This window comes from Salvelinus alpinus, chromosome 15 (genome assembly GCF_045679555.1).
Source record: "Salvelinus alpinus chromosome 15, SLU_Salpinus.1, whole genome shotgun sequence".
Taxonomy (NCBI): domain Eukaryota; kingdom Metazoa; phylum Chordata; class Actinopteri; order Salmoniformes; family Salmonidae; genus Salvelinus; species Salvelinus alpinus.
In genome coordinates this window covers 18,710,419-18,722,663 of record NC_092100.1, presented here as the reverse complement: position 1 = coordinate 18,722,663, position 12,245 = coordinate 18,710,419, and the positions used below count along the sequence as shown (strand labels likewise).

General features: G+C 41.8%; 1 protein-coding gene across 2 annotated transcripts in view; it reads left to right on the top strand.

Moving 5' to 3' along the window:
* Positions 1-552: 552 nt before the first annotated feature.
* The window catches only part of jak3 (Janus kinase 3 (a protein tyrosine kinase, leukocyte)), a 28,678-nt gene continuing 16,985 nt past the window's right edge, over positions 553-12,245 (top strand). Inside the window, exons 1-9 of one of the 2 annotated variants that reach the window (XM_071342739.1) lie at positions 553-721; positions 1,240-1,462; positions 1,866-1,983; positions 2,222-2,339; positions 3,998-4,143; positions 4,253-4,565; positions 7,781-7,903; positions 8,056-8,213; positions 8,297-8,408. In XM_071342739.1, the coding sequence (XP_071198840.1) occupies positions 626-721; positions 1,240-1,462; positions 1,866-1,983; positions 2,222-2,339; positions 3,998-4,143; positions 4,253-4,565; positions 7,781-7,903; positions 8,056-8,213; positions 8,297-8,408 (1,407 nt within the window). In that variant the 5' untranslated portion in view covers positions 553-625. The remainder of the gene's footprint in view (positions 722-1,239; positions 1,463-1,865; positions 1,984-2,221; positions 2,340-3,997; positions 4,144-4,252; positions 4,566-7,780; positions 7,904-8,055; positions 8,214-8,296; positions 8,409-12,245) is intronic. The other variant, XM_071342740.1, reaches the window with a different exon arrangement.

Here is a 12,245-nt window from a genome sequence, read left to right as displayed (position 1 = left end):
TTAAAATAATCAAGGGCAATATTGAATAATATCATATACCGATAGAGAGGTTTGCGTGGCTATGGTGAAATCTAAATGACATTAAGAGAAACATAACCTCGTATGGCAAATACAGTCAATGCCTAATGGGAAACTAAGTGTGCCCATTGAACAACACAGGGTTTTCACTTTCATATAACTTGGGTATCTTTTTTTGTTTGGTTCGCGACAGGAAACTACAAGAACCCACTGCTTGTCAGTGAAAGAGGAAACCACGGTACAGCTTCAAAGAGCTTTCTTTTTGTCTTGAACAAGTCAGTTGAATAACATTCCAACTCATGTTCAAGTCTGTTTACACATTTTCTGTCTATATCTGCTACATGTGAAAAAGACAAAAATAATTTCTCAAATACTATTGCAAGAAAATGTACACACAATTATTGTCACACTTTCACTTCTTAAATTCCATTTCCCCACAGAGGAAATGGTATTGACAGATGTAATTTATTGTTAAGTCTCTTCTGCAAACTAGAACAGAGTGAGGTTAAAACAGGTTGACGATACTAATCAAGATACATTTTTTGGTCTGGAAATATGTTGCTCTGTCTCAAACAGGAAACTGTATTACTTTCCTCCTCCCACCACCATGAAACATAGAAGCAAAAGCCTCATCAACAAGAGACATCGAAGACATGGATGCCTGATCAGAAAGAAGACACCTTGCTGTCCATCATATTTTGAGGTAATGGAGTACGTACATAGGCTACTGTGTGGATGTAGTGGTGAAGACTGAACTTAAATTTATGTCTTTTACTGCTTATTTTTGTCAAGCTGACACTAGGTAGTGTCAAGACAACATTGATTAAGTAATTAGGGTTATGTGATTAAGTGCTTGAGTCCAGTTCAAATGTTAAACTTTGAATGTTAAGACTCACAACTGTGTTGGAATGTTAGGTTTGTTTAAATGACAATGTTGCTCTCCACATGGTATGTTTTTCACTATTGTATATATTTTTCAACATATATTTTCAGTTTTCTGATCCAAAAAGCCTCAACCTGGTCTTGTTGAAATAGATTCAACAAAATGTCTTGTGTAGATTCCCATGGTTTAGTTCCTCTGTTTTGGAAACCCCTAGCTTTTAATAACATTTCATTTCCCCTTGTGGCTTCAGTAGCGTGCTTGTTGATGTCATCCTCTTCTTGTAAAATCTAGGACGTCACTATCCTTCCTCTTCCCTCAATTTACTTGCCGTTTCTCAGGTAATTTGTGTTTCAGGGGTGGTTCTGCCAATGGATCTCACTGAGGAGGAGACAGCACCTCTAATGGACAGGGAGAGGGGGGGCAGCCAAAGGTCTGGTTCTGGCTCTGGTTTACAAGTCCATCTCTACTTCCTCCCTGCCACAAAGGCAGGAACAACGTTCAACATATCCTCTGGACAAATCTCTGCTGAAAGGGTCTGTGTCCTGGCAGCAAAAAAATGTGGTAAGATATGTGTTTTTATGTGAATATGGTTGTAATATTTTTATTTTACCATGTTGAAGAGCATATATTGTAACAGTCTGAGGAATAATTGTAATATGGTGTGAAATAAACAGCATTCAGCTGTTTACCAAAAAAGTGGCGAGTTGATCACTTTGTTGTTGTTTAAATCCCAGATTGCCCCTTTAAGGGAGGAATTTTGGAAATTTCCTTGACTACGCCACCTTTTGAGTGTGCATACCCATTTGTTGTGGAATTACAAAATATTTATTGGAGCCTTGTGTATCTTCCTTCAGGACCTTGCTGTCTCTAAGCTTTCTATTTCTTGAGAATGCAGTCACGTATTAGCATGGATGTTCAATACTGCAAAAAAAACGTTTTGACAATAACTTTTCTCTCTCCTTAGGAATCCTACCAGTGTACCACAGCCTATTTGCTTTGGCGTTTGATGATCTGTCCAACTTTTACCCCCCAACACATGTTTTCAGCACTGATGAAAGCATTAGCATTCACTACAGAGTCAGGTGAGAAAAAACTTTATGAATTTTTGTGTAAAAAACAAACATTTGACTAGAAATACATTTTATGCCCAATATGAACTATTATGTTGCACTTTATTTGGTCTTAGTCATGTGTAGTGCACCAGCATAGCACCACCATATTGTTGTCTCATACAAAGGGATTTTAATAGCTGTGAATGTGAACTGGATGACTCATGTATGTATAAAATTTTACTTTTTTATTTCCCCTGTTGTTACAAAGGTTTTTCTTTGCCAACTGGTTTGGAGAGGGGTCAAAAACATCATACCGCTACTGTCTGAGAAGAGGCAGAATCAGTGCAGTGCTCGACTACTGTGTCATTGATTATCTCTTTGCCCAGGTACATAGAAAACACTTCCAACCTTTGCAGTAAGCCAAATCTCACATTTAGATATAGACTATTTTGATGTTAACATATTGCAATAAATAATGTGAAATAACATCATCGCACAATTGTGATTTTCCAACACTACATAAGGCCATTTGTTGTGAATGATTAGCTTTAGAATGTCCACAAGGGCAGAACACATGCATGTATATGTACAGTGCCTTCGGAAAGTATTCAGACATTTTGTATTTTCCACATTTTGTTATGTTACAGCCTTATTCTAAAATGGATTATATAAAAATATAATCTACACACAATACCCCATAATGACAAAGCGAAAACAGGTTTTTAGACTTTTTGTATAAAAACACAAAAACAGAAATAGCAAATTTGCATAAGTATTCAGACCCATTGCTATGAGACTCGAAATTGAGCTCATGTGCATCGTGTTTCCATTGATCATCCTTGAGATGTTTCTACAACTTGATTGGAGTCCACCTGTGGTAAATTCAATTGATTGGACATGATTTGGAAAAGGCACACATCTGTCTATATAAGGTCCCACAGTTGACAGTGCATATCAAAACAAAAACCAAGCCATGAAGTCGAAGGAATTGTCCGTAGAGCTCCAAGACAGGATTGTGTCGAGGCACAGATCTGGGGAAGGGTACCAAAAAAACTCTGCAGCATTGAAGGTCCCCAAGAACACAGTGGACTCCATCATTCTTAAATGGACAAAGTTTGGAACCACCAAGACTCTTCCTAAAGCTGGCCGCCAGGCCAAACTGAGCAATCGGGGCAGAAGGGACTTGGTCAGGGTGGTGACCAAGAACCAGAAGAACAACCATCTCTGCAGCACTCCACCAATCACGAACTCTTTGTCCTGAATACTAAGCGTCACGTCTGGAGGAAACCTGGCACCATCCCTACCGTGAATTATCGTGGTGGCAGCATCATGCTGTGGGGATGTTTTTCAGCGGCAGGGACTGGGAGACTAGTCAGGATCGAAGCAAAGATGAATGGAGCAAAGTACAGAGAGATCCTTAATGAAAACCTGCTCAAGATCGGTCAGGACCTCAGACTGGGGCAAAGGTTCACCTTACAACAGGACAACGACCCTAAGCACACAGACAAGACAATGCAGGAGTTGCTTCGGGACAAGTCTCTGAATGTCCTTGAGTGGCCCAGCCAGAGCCCAGACTTGAGCCAGATCTAACAAATCTGGAGAGACTTGAAAATAGCTGTTCAGCAACGCTCCCCATCCAACCTGACAGAGCTTGAGAGGATCTGCAGAGAAGAATGAGAAAAACTCCCTGAATACAGGTGTGCCCAACATGTAGTGTCATACCCAAGAAGACTTGAGGCTGTTATCACTGCCAAAGGTGCTTCAACAAAGTACTGAGTAAAGGGTCTGAATACTTATGTGATATTTCAGTTTTTAATTTTTTATAAATTAGCAAAAAATTCTAAAACCTGTTTTGCTTTGTCATTATAGGGTATTGTGTGTTGATTGATGAAAAAAGCTAACAATTTAATCAATCTTAGAATAAGGCTGTAACCTAACAAAATGTGGAAAAAGTCAAGGGGTCTGAATACTTTCCGAAGGCACTGTAAGTGTTCTACTACTTCCTGCGTTCTGTGTATAGTCTTAATTTTTTGTGACCCTTTAGTCCCGTAGTGACTTTGTGGCTGGCCAGGCGGGGGTCTCACCTCCCTTGAGCGTCCAGGAGGAGTGTCTTGGCCTGGCAGTGCTCGACCTATGGCGACTGGCTAAGGAACACAACCAGAGTGTAAGGGAGGTGTGCAAGAATGTCAGGTATGAATACTGAAAAGAGGGTATGAAAATGAGTACATTTCTTTATGCCAACGGGTCTCTTGGTTTCTTATTTGGCTGTGCAGAATAGATCAATTACCATTTTTTTCAGTTACAAGTCATGCCTTCCTGAGACTCATCGGCAGGAAATCCAGCAACTGAGCCGGCTTGCGCGCTACAGAATCCGCAACACTCTGAAACGGTTCCTGAAGAAGCTTGGCCGCTGCTCGGTGGGAGAACGCAGTCTAAAGCTGAAGTACCTGATGGAGCTGGCAGGGGTGGAGCCTTCCCACGGCACTGAGACCTTTCAGGTGAACCACCCCGGCTCCCAGCTGCAGCAGAAGGAACCAACATTCAACCTTATGCGGGTCGCCGGGGAGAGCGGCATACAATTCAGTGGAAGTCACTGCCCTGCTGATGTCCTGGTGAGAGAAAGTGCAAAGTCCCTACTGTGGGTCATGATCATGATTATCATGCTGTATCTACATTGACTGACCGCAAAACATAAATAATGTTCCCTTTCAGTCGGTCATTCGATATAACATGCTATGGGGAGTGTCGTGGAAATTCAGTACTGAGAGAGACTTGGTCATTTCTTCAAACAATCATCTTTATTTTATATCTATTAATTATTGCAGTAATGAAACCGTCAGCCCAGCAGTCTTGACTGTCGAACCGAGTGCTTGAATCATACAGAGAATACCATATCTTTATATACCAAACCTAAAAATGCTTCAACCATGGCTGGCTCCACCCTTCCCATATAGATTGCGGGGCACCATGAGCCACTTTGGTCTCATCCTGTCTTTATCTGCACCTGGCGTTATTTAAACCCCCGACCCTGGCCTAATTTCCCAGATGCGAGGATGTCTAAGAACCATTGAGGCCTTTGTTCTACTCCTCTCTATCCCAGTTACAACCACAATCTCCTCGATAGAATGTAGGCCCAGTTAGACGAGAGACATATGTCTCACATGCCCCACTAATGATAGAATGGAATTTGGCTGTTTGGTTTTTTATCACCGAGACATCAATCAATTGTCAGCTTCAAGCTATCTTTAGTAAAACCCATGTCCACGACACCCAGCCTAGCTGCAGGAAGCTAGAGTGGACAGTCAAACTCAGTATTAGCAGGACAAAAATATCTCACTGTTTGTTAAGTAAATAATTGCTAAATATCGAACAAATCAGGTAAATATGTAATTTTTCTATCACAGGAGTCAATAACCAATCCTATTCACCTGAAGCAAACTAAAATCACGCCCAACCTGCCAATGGATGCCGAGCCCGCCCTCGGAAGCCTCGCCTTCTAGGCTATAATACCGGGGCTCGCTCCATTTCCTCAATTCTTCGCTCTTCAGTTTCAAGCACATGATGGCTAGGAGATTCAGATCTGATTTAAGTGTCTGTTATGAGGAGAAAGTACTCGTCCCCCTAGATGTTGCGAGTTTTGGGTCTTGGTATCGGTTTTTGTGTTTGGTGAAAGCTAACTACTTTCTGCTCTGCTTGTGTAGCTAATGCTTCCTTACTTGAGTGGTAAGAGTACGTTTGAAAAGGCTAACCAGCCGAGTTTGAACCTCTGACCGTGCCCTAGGGCATGTGGTTTCACAATGAAAAATGTAAGATACTCACGAGTGCTGTCCTTTTGCCTGGGTTGGAAACACGCTCAGGAGGCCTTGGCTCAGACCAGTTTGCAAGACCATTGTCTCCGGCTGGGTTCAACTTCCACTGGGAGTCGGGCTGACTTTGTGAGAAAGATCGGTGGTCAGAGTTGATAGGGGTTCCTCCAGGTTTGGGGGAAGGTATTTACTTCCTGTCCCTGCAGCTGTGAAGCGTTGCTAACCCCTGTTTAAAGATTTTGCTGATGAGTGGCGCGTTACTTAGCTCAAGAGGCTAACAAGAGGGGTAATCCTAGCACAGTGCTTCCGAATAAACAGAGCCAGTTCTCTGGATTCCTGAGAGGGACAGGCTGATGTATTTTGATGAGCCAGTTTCGCTAACAAGGTTGTTTGGCTCGGGGCCCTCCTCCCCAATAATCCCCAATAATTTACTGTGGCAACAGTGCTCCCAAGTGGCTCGGTCAATGGAGGCAACACCGTAAAATGGCCTGTTCCGAGTGTGTACATGTAAGTCAGAATGTCTTTAATGATAAGAAGTAGAAGCTCAGTATTGAGAAGTCAGAATAAAAACAGAGCTTGACCAGTCTTGATTAGTCGGCTCTGGAAGGTCATGGATCTTTACACATGCTAAATAAAATATATTTTTATTTGTCACCTGCGTTGAATACAACATGTGTAGACCTTACCATGAAATGCTTATTTACCACTTTTTCTCCTCAATTTCATGATATCCAATTGGTAGTTACAGTCTTGTCTCATCGCTGCAACTCCGGTACGGACTCGGGAGAGGCGAAGGTCGAGAGCCATGCGTCCTCCGAAACACGACCCAACCAAGCCGCACTGCTTCTTGACACACTGCTTGCTTAACCTGGAAGCCAGCCACACCAATGTGTCGGAGGAAACACCGTACAACTGGCGACTGAAGTCAGCGTGCATGCGCCCAGCCCACCACAAGGAGTCGCTAGAGCGCAATAGGACAGGGACATCCCGACCGGCCAAACCCTCCCTAACCCGGACGCACTAGGCCAATTGTGCGCCGGTCGCGGCCGGCAGTGACACAGCCCGGAATCAAACCTGGGTCTGTAGTGACGCCTCTAGCACTGCGATGCAGTGGCTTACACCGCTGCGCCACTCAGGAGGCCGCATTGGTAGCATTTCTATGTTGAAGGTTCCCTGTTGTTTTGGACTTACGGTTCCTTTTGTGAGTTTTGGCATTCCAGACTCAGGTCTTGTGTGAGCCTTTTTGGAACCGATGGGGTTTAAGGACTTGGCTGCCGTGGTCGAAGTTATGCAGGATTTTGTCCGGGTTACCACTGTTCCCTGTGGGTTTGAGCCTTGGTCTGCCGGGGTCGTGTGTCTCTGGTCGATGTTTATGCAGCGCCCGTGTGCACTTTACCAAGTTACGACAGGTGTTTGTTGTTTTGGACTTGCAGTTCCTTGTACGAGTTCTGACATTTCAGGCTCTCAAGGTAAATATTGGTATTGGAACTGTGGGTTATAGGAACTTAGACTGCAGTTCAGGCTTCTCTCTGACAGTTCAGGCTTCTCGGTTAAGTCTGAGGGAAAAAAGTGGCTTCTGTAGCCTTTTTTGAGCCGGAGGAACCTGTGTGTGCTTGGGCTGCCGTGGGCCTCCTAGTTTGGTACCCTCTGAGCCGGCTTGGGGCTTGATTGTATGTCCCCATAGTATGTTATATCAAGTGACTGACTGAAAGGGAACAAGGGAACGTACAGTTATGACTATAACTACTGTTCCCTGAAGGAGGGAACGAGGTATAACATATTTTGGCCCCGAGCCGTCAATGGGGTTTGGGCTCGCTGAAGAGCGGTACTGAATTGAGGAAATGGATGCGAGCCCCGGTATTATAGCCAGGAAAGCGGGGCTTCCAAGGGCGGGCTCGGCATTCATTGGCACATTGGGCGTGATTTCAGTTTGCTTCAGGGTTAACTCCCCAAAGTATGTTATACTTCGTTCCCTCCTTCAGGGAACTGTAGTATTTTCATAACTGTACATTCTTTCACAGGAGTGGCAGACATTCTGTGACTTCCCAGAGATCATCGACATCAACATCAAGAGGGCATGCCACGAGCAGGTTCCCCAGGACAGCAGGGTGGTCACGATCACCCGGCAGGACGACAGATGCCTGGTTGGTTGATATCACTGAATCAATGCTCAATACATCCTTAATTAATGCTTAATCAACAACAATTGATGCTGACTCATTGCACCTGAGCAACATCCATTTCGGGGGGTGTATGGCTAAAGAAAAAGTGTGCATGTCACCATTTTTCTCCACAGGAGGCCGAGTTTCAAACAGTGACTGAGGCGCTTTCATTTGTTTCACTTGTGGATGGCTACTTCAGGCTGACTACAGACTCCAGTCACTATTTCTGTCAAGACGTTGCACCTCCCAGCCTGCTTGAAGACATTGAAAGCAACTGCCATGGGCCAATCACGTAGGTCCTTTCAGACTTATATCAAACCCATAGAGATAAATTAGATGTTAACATCTGTGTGCCTTTATATGTTGTTTTCTCAGGTCTGAGTTTGCAGTGCACAAGCTGAAAAAAGTAGGCGCCAAAGATGGCAGGTTTCTGCTAAGACGCAGCCCCAAAGACTATGACAAGTTCTTTCTCACTGTCTGCGTTCAGGTAAAAAGTTGACAATTATGACACATAATCAATCCTCAAATTGCTTTAATCTGGATTTACTTTTGGTCACACTTTATTTAGATAGTCCTGATGGTCCACCTGTATTGTATTATATTGTATTTATTAGGAATCCCCCTTACAATCAAAACAAATAAAATAACTGTACATCTTATAACATTTTTACACCACTGCATATCTACAATAGAAAATGTATAATACCACCATACAACAATATTACCATGTACCTGTGTGTAGAGTGTGTGTGCCAGCGTCTGTGTGCACGTATGCGTGTGTGTGTGTGTGCCTGTGTGTGTGTGTCTCTTCACAGTTAGCGTTGTTCCATAAGGTTTAGTTGTGCCTGTTTTATAAATCTGATTTTACTGCTTGCATCAGTTACTTGATGTGGAATAGAGTTCCATGTAGTAATGGCTCTATGTAGTACTGTGCGTTTCCCAGAGCTTGTTCTGGACTTGGGGACTGTGAAGAGACCTCTGGTGGCATGTCTTGTGGGGTATACATGGGTGTCTGAGCTGTATGCCAGTCATTTGAACAGACAGCTCGGTGCTTTCAACATGTCAATAGCTCTCACAAAGACAAGTAGTGATGCATTCAATCTCTCCTCTACTTTGAGAAGTATAGATTGACATGCATGTCATTGATGTTTACTCTGCATATACAATATGCATTTAAGGGCCAGCCGTGCTGCTCTGTTTTGGGCCAAATGTAATTTGCATATATCCCTCTTTGTGGCACTTGACAATACCACTGGGCAGTAGTCCAGGTGTAACAAAACTAGGGCCTGTAGGACTTATTTTGTCAAGAAAGCAGAGTGGCGCTTTATTAAGTACAGACCTCTCCCCATCTTAGCTACCGTTGCATCAATATGTTTTTACCATGACAGTTTACAATCCAGGGTTACTCCAAGCAGTTTAGTCTTCTCAACTTGCTCAATTTCCACATTATTCATTACAAGATTTAGTTAGGTTTAGTAATAAGGTAGTAGTTAATGATTTGACCCAAATATAATCCTTTTAGTTTTTTAAATATTTAGTACGACCTTATTACTTGCCACCCATTCTAAAACTTACTGCAGCTCTTTGTTAAGTGTTGCAGTGATTTCACTTGCTGTGGTAGCTGACGTGTATAATGTTGAGTTACCCTCTGTGTTCTGTTAGACAGGTAACTCTCAATCCACGATATAGCAGCGGATGTAAAGCCATAACACATTAGTTTTTCCAGCAGCAGATTATTATCGATAATATCAAAAGCTGCACTGAAGTCTATCAAAACAGCTAACATCTTATCAGTATGTGGTGGAAATTCAATACCAAGGAAACACCTGAAGTCAATATTAAATTAATCATTCTTTATTATCAGTTAATTGGAGAGGTTACAAGCAACACACATACAAAGTACAAGTCTGCCATAAGCTCCGCCAGGGCGGTCCCTTCTGTCCTCTTATATACTGCTACACAAAAAAGCTACATAGGCATGACTCATAGGGTTGGTTCCTGCAGGTGACTGGCTATTATAGCGCGGGCTCAGTTTCCCAAGACACTGAGCAATATCTCCTATCCCAACTTCCAGAACATATTCTGGGTGTTTTGCCAATTGGTCTGAGGAGGAAATCACAGTCACCTGCATGAACCAAGAAAGAGTGAGAGTAGATGCATACTGTGTACAATTACACTCCCTCCTTTTATCACTTCTGTGATAGCGATTGTTAAATATTAAGGTAATCATTAGATTATGGCTTAAACTATCAAAGGAGGTTCTATCAAAATACGCACAGTACCAGTCATAAGTTTGGACACACCTACTCATTCAAGGGTTCCTTCTTTATTTTTCCTATTTTCTACATTGTATAATAATAGTAAAAACATCAAAACTACGAAATAACACATATGGAATCATGTAGTAACCAAAAAAAGTGTTAAACAAATCAAAATATATGTTATATTTGAGATTCTTCAAAGTAGCCACCCTTTGCCTTGATGACAGCTTTATACCCTCTTGGTATTCTCTCACCCAGCTGCACCTGGAATGCTTTTCCAACAGTCTTGAATGAGTTCCCACATATGCTGAGCATTTGTTGGCTTCTTTGCCTTCACTCTGCGGTCCAACTCATCCCAAACCATCTCAATACGGTTGAGGTCGGGTGATTGTGGAGGCCAGGTTATCTGATGCAGCACTCCATCACTCTCCTTCTTGGTCAAATAGCCCTTACACAGCCTGGAGGCTGTTACTTGAACTCTGTGAAGCATTTATGTGGGCTGCAATCTGAGGTGCTGGTAACTCTAATGAACTTATCCTCTGCAGCAGAAGTAACTCTGCGTCTTCCATTCCTGTGGTGGTCCTCATGAGCGCCAGTTTCATCATAGTGATTGATGGTTTTTGCGACTGCACTTGAAGAAACTTTCAAAGTTCTTGACATTTTCCGTATTGACTGACCTTAAAATAATGATGGACTGTCGTTTCTCTTTGCTTATTTGAGCTGTTCTTGCCATAAAATGGACTTGGTCTTTTACCAAATAGGGCAATCTTCTGTATACCACCCGTACCTTGTCACAACACAACTTATTGGCTAAAACGCATTAAGAAGGAAAGAAATTACACAAATGAACTTTTAACAAGGCACACCTGTTAATTGAAATGCATTCCTGGTGACTACCTCATGAAGCGGATTGAGAGAATACAAAGAGTGTGCAAAGCTGTCATCAAGGGAAAGGGTGGCTACTTTGAAGTATCTCAAATATAAAATATATTTTGATTTGTTTAACACTTTTTTAGTTACTACATGATTCGATATGTGTTATTTCATAGTTTTGATGTCTTTGCTATTATTCTACAAAATAGTAAAAAATAAGAAAAACTCTTGAATCAGTAGATGTGTGTAAACTTTTGACTGGTACTGTATACTAAAAGTAAGTGAAATCAACACATAAAACCACACACTTTCAAACCCTTCATTCTGTGTTGTACAATCCGACTAGTAACTGATCCTTATTTCATAGCCCTTACACTTGTAAAACCATTGCAGTAGAATGGTTTAACTTAAGACCTTCACTTCATACAGTTACACACATGCTTCAGTACACAATTTAATTTATGGAAATACTATCATCATAATAAAGCTCAAATCTAGGGTCATTTAGCTATTTGATTTAGAATATTATGACCCCTTGAACTATCAAATAAAAATAGAACCAAATTCTTTGATGAAAAATTATTTTGGGCATTACTGCTATTAGCCCATACAAATGCTTTGAATAACACATTCACTACATGGAACAACAGATAGTCACACAAAATATATAAAATTGAAGATCAGGAAACATTTTATTATAATTATAATTATTTTCCTTTAGATGTATTTAAATTCTATTTTTGGCAGCAAATGGTCTCCATACAGTGCATTTGGAAAGTATTCAGACCCCTTGACTTTTTCCACATTTTGTTATAGGCTTATTCTAAAATGGATTAAATCGTTTTTTTCATCAATCTACACACAATCCCCATTAATCACAAATCAAAAACAGGTTTTTAGAAATTGTTGCACATTTATTACAAATAAAAAACAGAAATGTCACATTTACATAAGTATTCAGACCCTTTACTCAGTACTTTGTTGAAGCCCCTTTGGCAGTGATTACAGCCTTGAGTCTTCTTGGGTATGAGGCTACAAGTTTGGCACACGTGTATTTGGGGAGTTTCTCTAATTCTTCTCTGCAGATCCTCTCAAGCTCTGTCAGGTTGGATGGGGAGTGTCGCTGCACAGCTATTTTCAGGTCTCTCCAGAGATGTTCAATCAGGTTCAAGTCCGGTTCTGGCTGATCC